This window comes from Neolamprologus multifasciatus, unplaced genomic scaffold (genome assembly GCF_963576455.1).
Source record: "Neolamprologus multifasciatus unplaced genomic scaffold, fNeoMul1.2 chr03_unloc_4, whole genome shotgun sequence".
NCBI classification, from domain to species: Eukaryota; Metazoa; Chordata; class Actinopteri; order Cichliformes; family Cichlidae; genus Neolamprologus; species Neolamprologus multifasciatus.
The window spans coordinates 25,482-46,011 of record NW_028181973.1 but is presented as its reverse complement, the minus strand read 5'-3'; the positions used below and the strand labels follow the sequence as shown (position 1 = coordinate 46,011).

The window sequence follows — 20,530 nt, the reverse complement described above, 5'->3', positions numbered from 1 at the left end:
GAAGTGGGAGGTGTATGTTGGAGATGAATACAGAGTGAGTGGTAATAAAGAAAATGGTGACTAATGAAGCAGTTTAAGAAGACGTTTTATTATAAGAGATAAGAGCAGAGCATTACATAGTGTCCTTACGGTACTTGAGTGGAAAAAAACTAAAGAGGAAACAACCTGAGAACCACAAGGAAAGATGAAAAGGCTGTAAACTGCAGCACAGTCTCATAAATTTCTGATAATATCAAGCAAACAACCAAATAAAAAGTTAAAAGCCATTTGGGGGTAACATTTTTTTTTCTTAACCTCTTAAGCCCCAAGCCTACCTGATCTCCTGCTTTTTTCCCCCGTATCAGGGGGCGTTGGGGCTTAAGAGGTTAAAACAATATCTTATATATATATTTATATATATATAAAATCTTTGGGGGGAAAAAACAGGTTGATCAGGACCTGACAATAATGTGTGAAATGTTGCATGTGTGTCTGTTATGATTATCTGGGTCTCACACAAAGACCAAAATCACTCCTCTTCAGAAGTTACCTCGATCATTTACCTTTGATCATTCTAGAATATGGACCCTGGAGACGCCCAGTTCCATCTGAATTTATACTGAAAGTCATGTCTCTACTCAGAATACTCAGGACCTACACTGTGATCAATCTATTAACTGGCAAGGCTGGTACCGCATGTTTCTGGGGAGCTCCAATGCTCGTATTCCCGAGAGGTGTATAGACTCAAACAGGTGTGGAACCCATGCTCCTCTGTGGATAATACAACCTCATCCCTCACAGCCAGGTGAAACTGTAAATCGCACTGTGTGCAACAACTGGTCTGACAGCTGCTGCCAGGTTCCATCACACACCATCCAAGTCAAACTATGCTATGGAAACTACTACGTCTACAAACTTGAGAGGCCATCTGCGTGCCACCTGTAACAAATTAATCTTTTTCATCCTGCTGCTAAATTCAACTGTTCAGAAGAAAAATGCTCTCAGCCTTACCGCAGTACTCTCACTTATTCATTTATGTATTATTTATGTATACCTCTACAGCCAATCAGGTCAGGCTCACTTCTACAACAGCAGTGAGCAACAGTGCAGCAGTGGAGGGGCGCATCCGCCTGGTTGGAGGAAACAGCTCGTGTTCTGGCAGGGTGGAGATCTTCCACAGTGGGCAGTGGGGGATGGTGTGATGCTTTATGGGACCTAGTGGATGCTCAGGTGGTGTGTAGACAGCTGGGCTGCAGCAGGGTTGTCTCAGCACCAGCAAATGCTCAGTTTGGTCAGGGCACCGGACCCATCTGGTTGGATGATGTCAGTTGCTCAGGCAGTGAATCAAATCTCACTCATATCCTCACACTTAGGATATGGATCTCACAACTGTGCACACTCTGAGGACGCTGGTGTCATCTGTGAAGGTAAATTTGTGCAGCTGCAGACACTGAAGTCCCACTGCTTGATTATATGTCCAGGATGTTTAGCTGACAGGTTTGCAGTCAACGATTATGATAGCTTTGATTTATGACTCTCAGGTATCTGTGCTTTGATTTTTTTTCTTATTCAGTTTAACATGAAACAATGCAAGTTCAGCAGATCTCTTCAGATTCAGATAATAAATAAATAACAAATAAATAAATAATAGATAACAAATAAAAATATATTTCAGCTTTGTGATACACTTGCTTGTGGTTCGGGTCCAATTTAAAAAAAATATTTAATAGGACATCTATAAAACAAGGTTAGACAGAAGTTGGGCAATTCCTCTTTAAAGATAAGATGTAAATTTGGTCAGTAATTTGGCTTCATGTTGGATGTTTTTGTTCCTGTTTTATTTTTGATTTGTGCAGAGTTCCACCGAGTCACAAACATCAACCTGCGGAACCAGTTCTACGCTGAACTTGACAGACACACACCACGACTTATGGCTCTATACAGACAGAAGGCCGTATGGACTGGCAAGATATCGGAGGCTCTGCGAACCATCCTGAATCATTATGATCTTCAGGTGAATATTGATAATGATAAAATTAACAGAAATTAAAAGTTTCACTGATTAAAAACTCAATTTTTCCTTGCTTTGAACATCTGTTTTCTATACAGATTACAGCTCTGATCTGGAGAAGACTATTTTGAAATACTGTGTAGGATTTTTGTCAAATGAGTAAGAAACAGACTCTTTGTCATAAGAGAAAGAAAGGTTGTGTCTTAAAAGAAATGTCTCCAAAATTATGTAGAGTCTAATGACATGCAGTTTCATAAACATGTATTCTCCCCCAAAGAATGACACCTGAAAACTTTGTGTTAAATTAACTTTTCTTTTCCCTTTTTAGGTGACGCCTGATGTCAAAGTGAAACACACTGCAGTGCTTCGTGCCCTTCCTGTATACCTGCGGGAGGAGGACCCAGAATTCTTTAAGACATGTAATGTGTGTGTATTTTTGCATTACTTAAATTCTGCCAGTGAGATAAAACACCATGTTTTTTTAAAAAAATACAATTTAATACCCTAGCAGCTACCAAATTGTACAAGCAAAATACCCTCTCTTTAGAAAACCCTCACACACACACACACACACACAGGGTCAGGAGCAGGGCACAGGCGTATCACAGCACTTCGGCTATGCTGCAGGTGGCCTAAAAACAAGACTGAAGTCAAGATTTAGTTTATTTTTGAGATAAAGTCATAAAATAAACAAATACTTTTTTTTAGAAAAATAACAAACATACTAATTATGTAATGCAAGAAGCTAACACGTTAATGTACATTTTTCAAAAAAGTAGAGTACCCTAACTCGTTACAAAGTAACCCACTACACTGCTGAATGTTTTGCTAGAATTCAGTTCTTGCTTGTCACATTCTCTCAAACCAACCTTACTTATTGATACTGTGTCTATTCCAGGCGGACACATTGGATGAGTCGACCCCCATTGACACTCCAGTTGCCCTTCTCACAGTGGTTACCGACGGCGCTTCCCAGACCAGTCCTGTCCATTTTACTTCCTCAAGCATGGCCGTTGTGGTGTTTATTTGTACCCATTTTAAAAAATTGTTTTTCATTTCTTTTTCAAACAAAAGTGATTAGTATTTGACTTTTTGTTTTGAATTTTTCTGTATTTTCAGAAAGATGCAATTAGGACTGATGTTGTCCTTTGTGATTTTATAAAAAGATAAATGTTCTACACTGAATTTATAAGGCTCACTTTATGGTGCCCATGTCCATGTTAGTGGTTTTATAAAAACATTTGTGATGTTTTTACATTTCCATAAAAAAATGTTAAATAAACAAAATGTAAAGTAAATGAATTTCTGTAATTTTTTTAGTAGTCTAAACTCAAACATTTAAAAATAAATATTTTTTAATTAATAATCATATAATTTGCGTTTAGGTTGTAATATAATTGCATTGTGCTGGATCAAAATAGTAAACTACAAAAAACACAAAAATATTAAAATTAAAGTATATAGTTTTTAAGTAAAGCTCAATTAATAAAATACAAAATCTAATTTTTAAGTTAACAATAAATACAAATTTTGAGTACCCCCATACTTAGAAGAGATGAGTTTGTGTACTTAAATCTTTTGAGGTAATCAGTTTCCACAAATGTTTTAAGTTCAGTCAATTTATTCAGGTTTACAGTGTAGTATCTAAAATGAGTATAAGCATGCGAAGCATATGAATACTCTGGGCCGACTTAGAGCGCTGGTATTTTTGCTACTATTAATAATCCTCGGTCTTTCCTAAATTCCAAACAGTAACTAAGATTTATAAGCTGTTTGAAAGAGTGACACTGAAAATCATTCCATTATGTTTAGTCCTCAGTCTTTGATAAATAATTCATATTTCAGGTTTTCAAACTGACAACATAAAAATACTCCGTTCTTGTAGCAAAAGAGTTCCCAGTAGTTCAGTTCTTTGGCATTTTTAGCCCTTTTAAAGGATGAAGTTAAATCATCCTGCTCACACAACTTTGGCTCTTTACTAGTACTTGCACAGATTGCATGCTAACGCTAAGCTAGCCAAGAACCCAGAGTGACACTAAAGTCAGATGTTTGATGTTAAAACTCGTGATTCTAAATTGAGTATTGGGGTAAATGTGAATAGTTGTCTCTCTGTGTTAACCTCCACCTTTACTCCTATGCCTGTTAGGCTGTCAGAATTCCTCTCTCCTGACCAACACGCCAGAACTCCCTGAGTCTGCAAGAATGTCAGGCTATGGTGGACCAATCAGGACATTTCACTGGCTCAAATTAAATTAAATTAAATTAATCACATAAAGAAAGTTAAAAACACAGACTCATTGGATGGTAGGCAGTTTTTTTTAATATACATTTTCTCAGCCCTTCTCAGTTTGAGTGAAACAAACTGGTAACGCTTCAGCATACCAAGACATTTTAGACAATTTCATAATGATAAACAATGGATTGCATTTATATAGCGCTTTTCGAGACCCTCAAAGCACTTAACAATTCCACTATTCATTCACACTCTGGTGGAGGCTACAGTTGTAGCCACAGCAGACCTGGGGCAGATTGACAGAAGCGAGGCTGCCATATTGTCATATAGACCCTCAAAACCAAAGATGGCGCCAGTGTTTGCGGCAAGCCGTCTCCTCGAGTTTTGTCTACTGTCTGCTATCCTATTTTCTCTGTGTTATCCTGATGCCTTTGCGCTTCTTACCTATGATCGTCAAACTCTTCTGAATCTCCAGCCATTGACTCACCAAACGCCTGGTTTCAAGTGGCAATCAGGGAACTTTTTCTCAACTTCGACGGATATCTCTGATCATTTACGCCGCTTCCCAGCTACCCTTCCACCTAGGAAACGTCATAGGCGACGGGGTAAACGGAGCGGTATTCGTGTTCGCCTCAAGGCTTACTTAAACTCACTTGATGCGACCAGCTACCACGTATTTGTAAACACTCTATCTTCTTCTCATGCTCTCTGGGGCCGCTTCTGCTATAGATTGCCCTGCCATCGCTGGATAAGTCCTGTTGAACACTATGCTCACCTAGACTCCCCGACCGAGTGCCCACCGGTTCGGAGCTGGGTGCGGCTTTCCAGAGGTGGTGTGAACTACAGCAATCTTCGCTTGCTGAGATCTGTTCCAACTAACAACAACCCGACTACACTTCGGATGGCTTTGCTAAATGTTAGATCACTGGCAAACAAGACTTTTATTTTAAACGACCTTTTCGTCTCAACTGGGCTGGATTTTCTTTATCTGACGGAAACCTGGCTTCGTCCTGAGGAATCTTCTGCTTTTTCAGAACTTCTTCCCCCAGATTGTGCCTTTGCTAGCTCTCCTAGGATCTCTGGCAGAGGTGGAGGATTAGCTTCGATTTTTAAACACAAATTTCGATGCCGGGAACTACCACCCGTCTCTTTCACCAGCTTCGAGGTGCAGCTACTGGAACTGAACAGTGCTCCCCCAATTCTTTGTGCTGTGGTGTATCGACCCCCGAAATCTGTTAAGGATTTTATTTTTCAGTTTTCTGAACTACTACGGAGCCTGTTTTTACGCTACGATCGTGTTTTAATTGTTGGTGATTTTAATATACATGTCTGTTGTGAGGCAAGCACACTAACAAAGGATTTCCTTGCCCTTGTTGACACTTTTAATCTTACGCAATGGGTAAGTGAACCAACGCATTTAAAAGGTCATTTGCTTGACCTAGTTTTGTCCTACGGTCTGGATATTTGTATAACGGATATCAAGGACTCTGGGATCTCTGATCATTCTGTGGTTATGTTTAATGTTATGCTACGACATATGGAGCTTAACTGCCAGGGTCCATTACGCCAGATGCGCTCGATTAATTCTGAAACCATTACCAACTTCTCTACTCTTTTCGCCAACTCTGCGCTCCCCGACTCCATCTGTCTTGTGGATTTATCAACTGACGAGCTTACCAACCTTTTTAATTCCACATGTTCTTCTATTCTGGACACTATGGCTCCACATAAGACTAAGCGTACTAAGTCGTCATGCAACCCTGGCTGAATGAAACTACCCGTGCTCTCAGGCGCGAATGCCGTCGTGCTGAGAGGAAGTATAAAAAGGATAAGCTCGTAGTGTCAGCGGAAATCTTCCATAATTGTCTGTCAAAATATCAGAAGACCGTCAAAGCTGCTAAATCTGCCTACTTATCAGGTCTTATTTCGACCAATTGTCACAAACCCCACGCTCTTTTTAAGATTTTTAACTCCGTGATTAATCCTCGTGCTACAGCACACAAGGGAGTTTCTCCGGCTCTTTGGCCCCCGTTTTTATCGGTAGTTCCACATCAAGTTTCAGTTTCTAAATGCTCTGCTGTCTTTCAGCAGTTTGAGCCTGTGACTCTTTCTGATGTAAAGGAAATAATTGACCACTTAACAATCTCCAATTCCCCACATGATATTCTCCCTGCCCGTATTTTTAAGGAAGCGTTGAATACTATTGGGTCTTGTATTTTATTAATTTTGAATGCATCATTGTCTTCGGGCTGTGTACCGTCTGCCTTCAAGTATGCTGTTGTTCAACCCGTTATTAAGAAGACTAATCTCGACCCCAGTGTTCTTTCAAATTATAGACCAATTTCTAAGCTTCCCTTTATGTCAAAGATCCTGGAAAAAGTGGTCTGTAAACAACTTCAGACCTTCCTAGATTCCAATGGTATTTCTGAAAAATTCCAGTCGGGCTTCAAGCCTCGACATAGTACTGAGACAGCTTTGCTAAGAGTTTTTAATGATCTCCTTTTAACCACCAACTCAGGTTGCTCTGTGGTTCTAGTCTTACTGGATCTGACTTCTGCGTTTGACACAGTAGATCATAACATTTTATTATCAAGGTTAGAGCAAGTAGTTGGCCTTAAGGGCACAGCCTTATCATGGTTTAAATCTTATCTTTCAGAGAGGTCACTCTCTATCACTATGGGGCAATATTCCTCCTCCTCGGCTCCTTTTCTCTGTGGTGTGCCCCAGGGGTCTGTTTTGGGCCCTATGCTATTCTCTCTCTACATGTTGCCCTTGGGATCTATTTTCCAAAGATATAATATTTCTTTCCATTGTTATGCCAATGACATTCAGATTTATTTCCCTTTGAGTTTGAATGTCACAGATCCATTGCATACATTGTTTAATTGTCTTCATGATGTGAGAACCTAGCTATCTCAAAGCTCTCTAATATTGAATGACAGTAAAACTGAGGTTATTGTCTTTGACAGCCATATTCCATTGAACCAACTAACTGTTACCCTTGGCCCACTTGCTAGCTACCTCTTCAACGTTGTAAGAGACCTTGGGGTACTCCTGGATAGCTTTTTCAAATTAGAGAAACAAGTATCTACTGTGGTTAAATCCGGTTTCTATCAGCTACGTCAAATTTCTAAAGTTAAGCCTTTCCTCTCCCCCAAGGACCTTGAAAAGCTTATTCATGCATTCATTACCTCTAGACTGGACTATTGTAACTCCCTCTATTTAGGCCTCCCTCACTCCTCTCTTCACCGGTTGCAATTAGTACAGAACGCTGCTGCACGTCTTTTATCGGGTGCCAGAATGCATGACCATATGACTCCAGTTTTAACCAAGTTACACTGGCTCCCTGTGAAATTTCGCATTGATTTTAAAATTCTTTTATTCACTTATAAAATCTTAAATAACACTGCCCCTAGCTATTTAACAGATCTTCTTCATTTGTATAACCCTGTAAAAGCACTAAGATCTTCTAACCAGATGCTCTTAATGCAACCTAAGTCTAGGTTGAAAACCAGAGGCGACCGTGCCTTTGCTATTGCAGCTCCTAGATTGTGGAACAACCTCCCTATTGCCATTCGCTCTTCTGAAACTGTTCAGTCTTTTAAATCTCGTTTAAAGACCCATCTTTTTACTCTGGCTTTGATGTAAGATAGTTTGATTAACATTTGGTTGGTTTCTATGTTTGTCTCATCTTGCGTTGTATTTGTCTTATTTTATTTTATTTTTTATTTATTTATTCATTTTTTTAATTTGTGAAGCACTTTGATCAAAACTGTTGTTTTTAAATGTGCTATATAAATAAATTTTGATTGATTGATTGATATTGCACCATTGGCCTCTCTGGCCATCACCAGTAGGCGGTAGGTGAAGTGTCTTGCTAAAGGACACAACGACCAAGACAGACAGAGCAGGTGATCGAACCGGCAACATTCCAGTTCAATTCAAGTTATTTAACTCTCTGCCGATCTCTAATTCCCAAGTATTCCTTGCGAGAGCTTGTTAAGACACGTCAACACCATGCCACCACTATGAAATGTTTTCATCGATAAGAAGTTGTAGAGATATGAATGTTTACCCTTGCCCAAATGGTGTGCTTGTTGTCCATATTAGTGCACAGAGTACGTTGCTTGTGTGCGTTTGTCGGCTAAAACAATCACAACACCTCGTCTGAGCTGTAGCCTCTTTGCTGGCCTGCTCGTTTAAAGCATCATTTATGTGCTTCACCAGCAGAGGGTTTAAATTTGCATTACACACAGTTTTACAATAATAACTGGTGGGTTTGACGCTTTTGATGGAATTGTAAGAAGGTTGCATGCAACACAGATGATATTATTTTTGCCACGTATATTAAGAAATCCACCCTTCACCTAGAGTATTCTGCGAGGATATGAGCAAATACAGATACTAGAGGACGATCTGACATGTCCTAGTGAACTGAAATTTAATTACATCCTTAAATGCTGAGTATATTTCCAAAGAGTGAGCTTAAATTCCATTCTATAGGTTGTAACTGATTTTTTTTTTTTAAGTAAAACATCAAAGGAAATGGTTGCATACAGATGTTTTCTCAATCAACCATATTGTAATTTTCACATGATGCAAGAACTTAAACTTATTTTGCTCATCTGACAAGACAAAGATGTGTCATACACAAAATGTTTTTTTAAAAAAAGATGGCATACATCAAATAACACATTTTACCATGCATCAATCTATTTAAAGAACCAAGCCTTGGAAAAAAAAAACAAAAAAAAAACAAAAAACATCAGAACGGTCACTCTTGACCTTGTCAGTGAGTATCAGCTTGATATTCAGCAGCTAGTCCATCTGGTCTGGGAGAGAACAACCGAAAAAGGCACACCAGAACAGAGAAGGCACCAGGAAAAAAAAACAAAAAACTCACTCACACACACACTGTGGCTCTTCTCAGACATGTAAAGAATGTCGTCCAACTGGAAACATCCAGCCTAACAGGATGCGATTTCCATGACTGGGCTAACCAGTATCACAAACAAGATTCCAATAACGGGTGTAACCAGTTAACTTAGCAAAAAGAGCTGAACTCAGTCCCTCATAATAAACAAACAAGGGAGTGTTCACCAGGCCGTGGCCTACATGTGATTCCACTTGTGTCATCTCCCTGTTGGTCCTAACAGCTATTGTGCATAGTTGAGTCATATTGGCTTGCGTCTCAGTTGGCCACCTCTCCCTCCCCTCCCATCTAGCTTCTAGCAACAATTACGAGGGGCGAATGTGAATAATTTTATGCAGAATGGGAAGCACACTCCTTTGTTGACACATTACATTACAGAAGCAGCTGCCTTTCTTTATCCTCGATGTGAGTGGGCTCATAATGGAGAAGGTGAAACTGATGTTTCATACCAACAAAAAAATGACACAAGCAACCATTCATTGTGCTTGACGTGACGAGCACTGAAAGCCTTTACTTATGGCTTTGCTCAGGTTTCACAATGACAACACTGTAAAATGAGCTACAGTACAATGAAGGGGTCCTCAGCCGAAATGCAAGCTCGCCGACAAACAGACGGTGGTGTATAAACTTAAAAAAGGCACTAGCTCTTATGGTCAAAAGATATCATCTTTAATTCTCTATCGCTACTGCTACAGTGAAACAGAACTGCCTGCTTGACGAGACTGGGAACTACTCAAAGATTTATACAAGCTAAGAATGATGCCACTTGCCCGAGAAGCTTGTGAAGAACAATACCGCATACAAATGTGCACCTACCAAAGCCAAGTTAAAAAAAAAAAAAAAAAAAAAAAAAGTGTAAATTGTTAAGACAGATTTTGGGAGGGACAAAAGCAAATCAATACGGAAACATCAATTTCTAGCCACAGATGTCATATAGTTCATTTCCTGTATTAGGTTTGTTTATGTTCAATTCATCTGCCTGTCTTTGTCATGAAATGTGAGATACAGTACAAAGATCCATTTGGTAATAGGTCAGTCCTTTTTCATGTGTTATTTTTCTCCAATTGGTCAGCTGATTTGATGGCGTCTGGACTGCTCACAGCACCGTGCAGCCACTTCTCTTCTTGCGCTTGCGGACCTGCAGTGCTGCTCTTGTGGCCATCTCAAACACCTCCCGCACACCATCCTTCGTCTTGGCAGAACACTCCAAGTAGCCAAAAGCGCTGATCCTACCAGCCATGTCTCTGCCTTCTTCTGTCTTCACTGGCTCCTGCTTCATCTTGGCTAGCTCTCTCCGTGTATGCTCATCGTTCCTCAGGTCCTTCTTGTTCCCCACCAGGATGATGGGAACATTGGGACAGAAGTGCTTCACCTCACTTTCCACTGTCTGGGCTGTCAATGGAGAAGCACATCAGGATGACATCTGTATCGGGGTAAGAGAGAGGCCTCAACCTGTCGTAGTCTTCCTGGCCTGCGGTATCCCACAATGCCAACTCCACCTGTTTTCCGTCAACCTCGATGTCAGCGATGTAGTTCTCAAACACAGTAGGGACATAGACTTCGGGAAACTGATCTTTACTGAAAACAATGAGAAGACATGTTTTCCCACAAGCTCCGTCTCCAACAATCACCAGCTTCTTCCGAATGGCTGCCATTTCTGTCACCAGCCGGACGAGAGGTTTTAATTAATCTTAATCCCTGCTTGCTCCTTCCTCTTGATCGTGACACACACAGTTATAAGATGACCTTCCCAACCCCCTGAACCACAGTCGCCCTCATACTGCAAACCGGACCTTCTTGTCCAACATCAGTGTCTTATCGCACTTATCGGGGGGTTTATTAAGCCTACATTTGGGGCAAAGTCAGCAAACTGTCATTCCTGTCAGATTTCAATGTCTTTAATCAGCAGTGTGAACACACACAGAGCACACTAACATCATGAATCAAATTTAACACATTTTCACTCGGTGCTTTCGACTTTTCTCTTACTAACACAAATGTATTATGCACCTGTGTCCCATAGAGCTGATTACGAGTTATCCCACAGTTGCTACCAGTTAGTGTGAGGAGTGCTGTGGAGAGATGATTGGAGTCAGGAGCATCAGAAAGGAGAACAATTAGTTGTATTGATTATTTCTCTGCCCTCCTGTTTTGCCCATGCACAGGAGCTGCTGAGGGACCACTCCTGTCATCTTCTGTTAAAAAAAAAAAGTGTTTTGCATTCTGTCAGTAGTGAACTTCCTTTAACTTTTACTTTTCCGCTGTGGGCTTGTGTCCAGGTTTTATCCAAGTGCATGACAACTACTAATGTGACTTAAGCCTTGGATATGAGCGGCACTGTCATATGTTCGTATGACCCCAATTGCTTGTATACATGCCTGAAAATGTCAGGGCATGCTGCTAATAAGGTGACAGATGATGTGCTGGGGCATCTCTTCCCAGATATAGACCAGGGCATCACTAAGCTTGGACAGCCTGAGGTGCAACCATGACAGAAACATAATGTCGCAGAGGTGTTATGTTGGATCTATGTCAGGTGAGGCTCTGAGCTGGCACCACACCAACACCAACGCAGACAGCCCATGAGTGGAAAAGAGGCAATACTGAGGGTGTAGTTTCTGTCAGGAGCCCATGGTCTGTATAAAAGTTGGACGGAGCTACCATGACACCATGGCGTGATTTCTGATGCTGACCCTGATATAAAACCTTAACATTGTTCAAATAGAAGCATTAAAAAATATCAAATTTATCATAAATGGAAAAAATCACCCACAGAGGTCCACGTAATTATATTTTTTTCACCAACCTACACATAAAGTGTTGTAAGAATATCAGTGAAATTTGCTTGAAGTAAAGATGACTTCTTTTCATCCTTTCATCCAGTGAGCAACAGTGAAGAAGTGGAGGGGCGCATCCGCCTGGTTGGAGGAAACAGCTTGTGTTCTGGCAGGGTGGAGATCTTCCACAGTGGGCAGTGGGGGACGGTGTGTGATGATTTATGGGACCTAGTGGAGGGTCAGGTGGTGTGTAGAGAGCTGGGCTGCGGCAGCGTCGTCTCAGTACTAAGTAATGCTCTGTTTGGTCCGGGCACCGGACCCATCTGGTTGGACGATGTCCATTGCTTAGGCAGTGAATCAAATCTCACTCAGTGCCAGCACTCAGGATTTGGATCTCACGACTGTGTACACTCTGGGGACGCTAGTGTCATCTGTGAAGGTAAATTTGTGCAGCTGCAGACACTGAAGTCCCACTGCTTGATTATTTTTCCAGGATGTTTAGCTGACAGGTTTGCAGTCAACGATTATGATAGCTTTGATTTATGCTACACTGTTTTGCCCACAAGCTCTTTCACATTGAATATTTTATTTACAGACAATATCTTGGAGCCTTACTGTAAACCCAACAAAAAGTCCATCATTTTCCATTTAAAATACAAATTTGGATGATTTTTTACTCTTTACAGGCTTTGCACTTCAACCAACTCTTCTTTCAGGTCTTTTTCATGGTAAATTGGGAGGCTTTTGAGTTTTTGTTAAAGTGGGACAACACCAAAATCTAATGCGTTTCCACAGCACTTGATATTAGCTGACAGGTTTGCAGTCAACAACTATGATTTTTTTGATTTATGCTACACTGTTTTACCCACAAGCTCTTTCTTTTTTGGACATGAATTCAGTCATTGTATCTGTTCTGGTTTTGTGATTATTGTTTACAAAATAATACAGATGTTTATTTTTAATTAAATTTTTTAAGGCCTTTTTGACATTCACAGGCATTATATTTGAACCTTTTTTTACTTGATTTACCAACTGTATTTGTGGTTAGACTATCTCTGCATTTCCAAAACATTAAATGAAATCCTACAGACATCAAAAAAATTATGGCATTTCTTGAATTTTTGTTCTAACGCAACCATTTAAGAGCTCATGAAGCTTGGACAATAAATATTTCCACCTTCTTTTCTAAAACCACATATTCACAATTGAAAAATTATAATAATATTAATATTATAAACAAAAGTATGTGTTAATAAAATTGGACATAAATTGTATCTTAAGATATTTTAATGAGATAATGATTTAATTTAATATTAGCTGCATGAAGAGAATTAAAATTGATCATACTGAAGTTGTTCAAAATTTTCCAGTACCCAGTTCCATCCACTGGCTGTAAGGATCAATCACTCACTTCTGGTCATTTCTGCAAAAGACAAAGTAGATTGTGTGCTGGGATATGTTGAAATGTTAGCTTAAAGATAATCCAAGAGACCAGTCATTTCCAGAGGTTACATCATCCATACTAAAAGTGTGACCATGGTTAGATATTTATATATGCATCTCTTGAACTTATCATGATATCTTGTGAAACTGTTCAAGAAGTTCTAAATAACTTAAAACTTCCAAAATCCAGAAGACTTGTAGAGCTGATACTAAGACACCCTTTCCCCTCTGTTTTTTTTTTTTATTTTTTTTTTTAAGAATTTCAACCTGAGATACCCAGTGTGGCCTCCACCTGCACTGTGACCGGCCCCACTATCATCAATGTCCATGGCCAGATTAACTCCATCCAGGATCGGTGTGCGTACTCTCTGTTCTCGACTCCGTCACTCCCAGATTTCCATGTTCAGGGGAACTTTGAGGACCGGCGTCGTAAAGATGTGAGCTTTTTGGACAGTGTGACGCTGCGTGTGGACGGGCATGACATTCACCTGGAACAAGGTGGGAGAGTTCAGGTAAGCGACCTACAGCCACAGTTCATGTGTCAGAGTGGAGTCTGATCCAAAGTCCTCCCTCATCCTCTGCTGTGTCTCCTCTCATCGTTCTTCTCAGGGCTGTTAGAAGCAGTTCTTTCAGAGCTTCTGAACTCAGTGGTTGTTGCTGTGAAATCAGCCTGTTTGTGTGTTTGACATGTTTCACTCAGTGTTTCCTCCACTTTGTCTCTGCTGTGATGTAGCTGGACGACTCCACACTGACCCTCGACAGCTCACCTCAGCTGGTTCATGGTGTGCAGCTCTCTAAGGACCAAACTGGAGTCACCGCAAGGTTGCTCTCCAACCTCAACATCACTGTCTTCTTTGATGGCTACACCGCACAGATCCTCTTACAAGGTACAGAAAATAAAGTTTGATTCATGTAACATAAAATGTAAACTGTGATGTTATTTATTGAGCTGCTGTGTTCGTCCAGTTTGAATATTGATGCTGATCTGACTCATTCTATCCTGATCCTGTGCAGGACCTGATGGTTCATCTGTGGAGGGTCTGTGTGGAAACTCCATCAGGTCTCTGAGTGACCTGAGGCTCTCTGAGTACAGCTACACCAGGTAAGACCTCATCACAAGCTCAGAGTCCCTCTGGCTGCTGCTGCTGCTGATGTTGCAGATATTCTGTTTGTATGAATGAGCCTGAACTTTGTTGTTTGTCGCCCCCTAGCTGTGAGATGCAGTACAGTGAGCCTGCTGACAGCACGATCAACTGCACCAGTGTGACTGAACGGTGAGCAGACTGATCCACACAGCAGGAAACATCTGTCTGTGTTATACTTTTACTTCCGCATGACTGTTTTTCTTTTTGGAAGTTTTCCCCTGTACTTCACCACATTTCATTGTATGAATAACAAAACAGACTCGACTGAAGTGAAAATTTTCAGGGGTTCAACGAAAGTCTTTTATTAACAGTTCCGGAATTACAGACATTTTTTATATTAATTTGATTTTCTGTCTGTGGTACAGCTGTAATCTCCTGAAGGAGGCGCCCTTCTCCTCCTGTAACAGTGACATCGACCCGGAGCCCTACATAACCGCCTGCACCGACACTTTGTGTAAATATCCCGCAGTGGACGGACTCAACTGTCAGTTCCTGAAGGCCTACGCCAGAGCCTGCAGTCTACACAACCACGCTCTGGATGGCTGGACACCAAAGACCGGCTGCTGTAAGACCTTAATAAGACCTTAATAAAACATTAATAAGCTCTCTTTGTTTAAAAATTGAACTGTGGATTTTTAGAGCTCCCATGTTTTCAGGATAATACATCAGTGTGTTCCTCTGTAGCTTCTGAGGCCTTTTGTCAGGACAGGACCTGCAGCAATCACGAGTTCTGTGGTGAGAAGACGGTCGGTGGTGACACTCGCTGCTTCTGTCGGGCCATTTTTGCCTCCAAGTACCAAGAAAACAACTCTTTGGGTATGACAGCTGTGACATCATCATGACAACAGGGCTGAATAATCGAGGAAAACTTCTAACTGTGATTTTTCTGACTGATATTTTGACATTCAGGTGATCCAACAATCTGCATGCAGGACTCTGCTTCAGTCACTCTGGTCGGTTGTCTCCTGGAGGACAAAGGCATCGACTACTCTGCCTTACACCTCAACGACCCGACCTGCAGGGGTCAGATGGACGAGCTCACCAACATGGTGACATTCAGCTTCAACAGCAGCAACAGCTGTGGGACGGTGCTCACGGTGAGTATTATCTCCCCCTCCAGTTTGGGATCTTTCTGTGGGTTCAGCTTTACCTCTGACCTCTGTCGCTTCTCATCATGTTGATGATCTGTGAAGTTTATTTTAGTCAATCAGCTTCTGTCACTAACCAGTCAAAAAAAGCAGGAATTCACACTGCTAGCCTGGTCAACAAGCTGCAGCCATTAACTTTACAGTACTTTTATTAGTGTTTGAATTTTTATATATATCCTGGATGAGCTCCCATTAATGTTACTCCTGCATTTCTTCTCACTAGCAGAGTTGTTTTTAACACCTCCTGAAAACTGTCAGGTTTTAAACACGGAACATGGAAAAATGAACAAAAATATTCAGTAGCAACATCTGATTGTGTGACTCTGCAGACCAACAACAGCCAAGTGATCTACAAAAACACCATCATGACCCAGAACAGCTCCTCTGACATCATCACTCGTCACGACCAAATCTACATCGACTTCTCCTGCGTCCAAACTCAGCCGGACATCAAGACTGCAACCTTCAGGATCAGAGACAGGTGTGTGGTGGCTGCTGGTTTTCTTTGAATTACTTTAAGATGTGAAGCTTCTCCTGAGGTTTGTGAGTCAGAGAAAGCTGAAGTGTGTTTGTGTTCTGCAGCTCTGTAATCCAGCACATCACATCTGGAGTTTGGGATTACACTCTGACCATGCAGAGCTTCACCGATGCCGGCCACACACAAGCTGTGGAGTCCAGCACTGAAGTGCAGCTGAACCAGAAGATCTGGGTGGAGCTGAAGACTGACGGGCTGGACGGAGACGTGGTCGTCGTGGTGACCGACTCCTGCTGGGCCACTAAGCAACCATCACCCGACAGCACTCCGAGATACAACCTGATCATAAACGGGTGAGACAGACTCAGAGAGTCATGTGGTTTTGATCTCTCTCATGGACTCCTGAACAAAGTGTGTTTTCCTGTCTGTGAGCAGCTGTGCCAACCCTGCTGACCAGAGTGTGCAGGTGGAGGAGAACGGACTGGGAACCTCCAACTACTTCTCCTTCAACATGTTCCAGTTTACTGGGAGCTCTGGTGACGTCTACCTGCACTGCAAACTCCACCTGTGCCCCAAACAGAACAACTGTGTCCCGGTACAGCTTCTTTATTAAATATGGCTGCATTTTACTGATTTTATGCAAGATGTTTGTCTGAACAAGACTGTGTCCTAATTCTGCGTCTGTTAAAGTGGACTTAAATTACTACTACAGTATATGAATATGTAAAGGCCAATTTACACGACAGAGCTCTGCTCTTTAAAAGTTGCCATAGATTCAACACTGAAGCTGAATTTAAGAAATAAGTGCTTTTAGAAGATGTTTAGTGCCATCTGACATGTGACATCAATTAAACCCTCATCTGTTATGGTTATTAAACTGATTTCATTTATTCTTGTTTTTATAAAAGTAGAAGAAAACATTAAAATAGTCGAATTAAAAGATTCTGACACAAAAGCTCAAATGTTCTCAGCAGATTCAGTCCTGAATGAAAGGATCAGTGTTGATCTTCTAAAGTCTGGACTTTGTCTCTCTTTGTCTTTAGACTTGTCCTGCAGGTGCTCGCAGACGCAGATCTGCCAGGTCCAAATATGAAGGTGAAGCCTTCATCAGCATGGCCTGGACTCATTAGGTGAGAGAGTTTGTTGTTTTCGATGACACCATTCTGAGACCTGTGCTGATAATCAGTTATGTTTATTACTAAAGGAGGTCTGACTGAACAAAAGGGGAAAAAAACTTGTGGGGGAAGAGATCAGTGAAGTTAAAGCAGCAAAATGATTCAGACAGAGAAAACTCTCCAGTAAATTTAACAGGCACATTTCAAACCTCACTGATAAAGGCTGAAAGAAATGCTACAATAATTTTACTGATGGACTTTGATTTCATGTCTTTTCAATTACTTGAAGCAAATGTTTTCAGTATTGCCATAATAAATCTATAAACTCAGTGTGTTGAGCAGGGAACCACATGACCTATGACTGAGAGTGGCCAGCCCGGGTTTGAGTCTGGCTCGCGGTCCTTTGCCACGTATCTTCCGCTCTCTCTCTCTCAAGAGCGTCAATTAGGCTGAAAAGGGCCAATAAAAATAAATGTTTATAAACTTTCCATCCTATGAGTTTGATCTGAGTGAGTGAAATGTTCTTGTTGGTTGTTTGTAGCCTGACAGTCCAGGATCAGTGTGAAGGTCCATCTCAATGACTAATTATAATAGGACGAAGAAGTGGCAGGTGATTGGCTGAAAAGAAACCTAAGGGATGTGACAGAGAGGATGGAGGGTTGTTCAGCAGTCACGCTGTGGTCTGGTTTATCTTCTCAGGTGGTTTCCATGGTGACACGGACTGACCACAGCAGTGGAAATGATGTTGAAGTGGAAATGAAGACAAGAACAAACTGTCGTCTCTAACAGATAATGACTCTATACCTGATGTTTACACTGTTTTATTGATATCTTGGTGAAGGGAATAGTGTCTGTTTTTGATATATATCCAAATGAATATCTATGTGGTACATAAACACTCCTAAAACATATCCAAGTATGCATGGAGGCACTTGAGGACCTTTCAGGAATCCTCTAAGTTGTCAAATGTTGGATTGGAGTTGAGAGTAATGACTTGTTGGCGTGTTCACCTCTCAGGTTTATATAAGCTGAAGACTTTTCTATTCATGAAGGCATGAAACTATCGAGCATTTGACAAAAAATGCAAAGATTAGGGGACTGTTAAAACAAAATGCTGCTTTAAAGGTACTGAAGTATGTTAACATCAGCTCTTTGCCATGGTGAATCATTAGAAGGAGAGTTTTATCATTTATTTTCCTACTCTTGGTTTTCTTGTTGATGGTATGTGGGTGGATTTCTAATTATAGTTTCTTAGGAGACCAATTAAGTAAACTCAAGAAATGTTTTAGGTTTCAGAGTCTGATTAAATATGCTGCACATAGATAATGTTGGAAACAAGACCTGTTAAAGTTGAGGGAGGAAGGACAGCACCTGATTTTGTCGATGGTTATAGAAATTAAAGGTTATTAAGGTGGACAAACTGATAAGGTGATCAGATTTATTGGCACATGTCAGTAAAGACTGAATCACTGCGTGACAGAATACTGTCCTATCCAACAACAGCAGCATTCAGCTGAATCTGAGACCATGGCAGATGTTTGAGGTTTTTTGTTTTGTTTTTTTTAAAACAGTGGAGTTGGTCTGTTTTGTTGATTTGAGCTGCTTCTCTCCATCTCCCATATTATTCATTATTTGTTCCATTAGAATAGGGGGAAAAATCAAATAAAGGGATGATTAAAAACCAATCTCAGTTTCTTTCAGTTTTTTTGGTTCAGAAGCTGATTTGATGTAAGATAAGAACCCATTAAAATACTGTTGGGTAAAAGAGTAAAAGCAGCTTACAAAGAAGCCACTGGACTTGCTTAAGTTTCTTGAAGAACGAAAAGCTTCTTCTTCAGTTCTAAGACTAAATGGTGGAGAGTCTGATCTATATCGCTACTTTATTTTACATGTAGATCAAGCAGTCAAATATTTTTTGACTGCTTTGTCTTCCCATGCTGCCTTTGTTCGCTTTTCTCTGTCATTTCTTTTCATTGTCATGTCCCTGTGTTTGTTATTCCTCTCTTCACTACTTGTTGTTTTGCTGTGGAGATGAGTTTTTATGTCCTTAGTGATTTGGTACATTGGAATAGCCACTTTTCCTGGTCATGAAGTCAAGGAAATGTGTGAAGGAGAATTGATAAGGACTTAGGAAAAGAGAAATGTGGTCCAAAAGGAATCTGACTGGACTGATAAACTCAAATTTCAGGTTTATGATGTAAAATACAACAGGTCTCCTCTGGATACAGCCTGTGCCCCAGACCCAGTCTGCAAGACCACACACAGTGTGGATCCAAATGCAGGACCCCAGAGACGACACATGAACTTAAACAGCTTTATTCCTGAGAACCAAAACTAAAACTGGGGACTCAGAAATACACAGGATCATGAGAGGATGGGCAACAGGGGCAAACACAGATGGAATAAATCTGACAAACAGAACAAGGGAAGCAAAACTGAAAATAAAACACATGAGATGAGGTAGCTTCATAATAAAACAATAAGTGACACTCACACTGAGACCCAGACAAAGACAAAGACATGCGAACTTGACAAGAGGACAGGTAACAAGCAGACATGAAACACATGACAGACTGGGGAGACGAGATGACACACATGGAGAGCCACACTGGAACAGATATGGAAGACGAAACACAGAGACACCACTAACGGAGTGAGAGAGAGGGACGCTGAGGGCGAGGGAGTGTGTAAGGAGTGTGCTAAAGAGACGACAACTATAATAAACGGGACATGACAACAAGACTGACAAACACTGCGGACAACACACAGGGAAAGGAAAACACTAAGAGAACTAAACCGGAAGCACGAGGGATTAACACAATCAGAAAAATGAATAAATGTAAGAAAACTAAACTAGGAAATATGAGTCACTCTAGAAACATATGATGATTAATCAATGATTAATCAAGATTCAAGAGGTCCACAAACACAAAGGAGTGGATCAGTGACCCAGGACCATGACAGTTTCCTTTAGAAGACTTTATAAGTTATTTGACAACACAACCAGAACACAAACAGCCTCATAAGATTACAGGTGAAAGAATCCTTTTTACTTAATGACATGTAATGTTATTTCAGCAACAATGCCATGATTATGAAGTGTTTAAGCTGTGACTACTAGAGATTACATCATTTACAGTTGATGACTCTCAGTCAGCTGGGAGTGAGGTCAGGTGTGGCCCATTTAGAAAGGTCAGAGCCACTGCTGTACAAACTGGTACATCTGTTTAACACCGGATGTGATCATTCTCAGTCCGAAGGAAAGGCTTAT

General features: G+C 40.8%; 1 protein-coding gene, 1 long non-coding RNA gene and 1 pseudogene across 2 annotated transcripts; 2 read left to right on the top strand and 1 right to left on the bottom strand.

The window, feature by feature from the left end:
• The first annotated feature begins 1,416 nt into the window (after window positions 1-1,416).
• Window positions 1,417-3,288, top strand: LOC146490463 (uncharacterized). The gene is made up of 3 exons (XR_014872733.1): window positions 1,417-1,993; window positions 2,319-2,414; window positions 2,889-3,288. It is a non-coding gene; the product is annotated as an uncharacterized LOC146490463 (long non-coding RNA).
• A 6,713-nt stretch (window positions 3,289-10,001) lies between these two features.
• Window positions 10,002-10,887, bottom strand: LOC146490462 (rho-related GTP-binding protein RhoA-D pseudogene; annotated as a pseudogene).
• A 1,118-nt stretch (window positions 10,888-12,005) lies between these two features.
• Window positions 12,006-18,899, top strand: LOC146490461 (scavenger receptor cysteine-rich domain-containing protein DMBT1-like; the record flags this gene model as incomplete). The annotated part of the gene is made up of 13 exons (XM_085153211.1): window positions 12,006-12,372; window positions 13,635-13,888; window positions 14,110-14,263; window positions 14,391-14,478; window positions 14,588-14,650; window positions 14,887-15,086; window positions 15,206-15,337; window positions 15,431-15,618; window positions 15,999-16,150; window positions 16,252-16,497; window positions 16,580-16,739; window positions 17,188-17,274; window positions 17,959-18,899. Coding segments are annotated over 12 exons (2,091 nt in total), but the record flags the coding sequence as incomplete, so codon positions are not given.
• Between the last annotated feature and the right edge of the window lie 1,631 nt (window positions 18,900-20,530).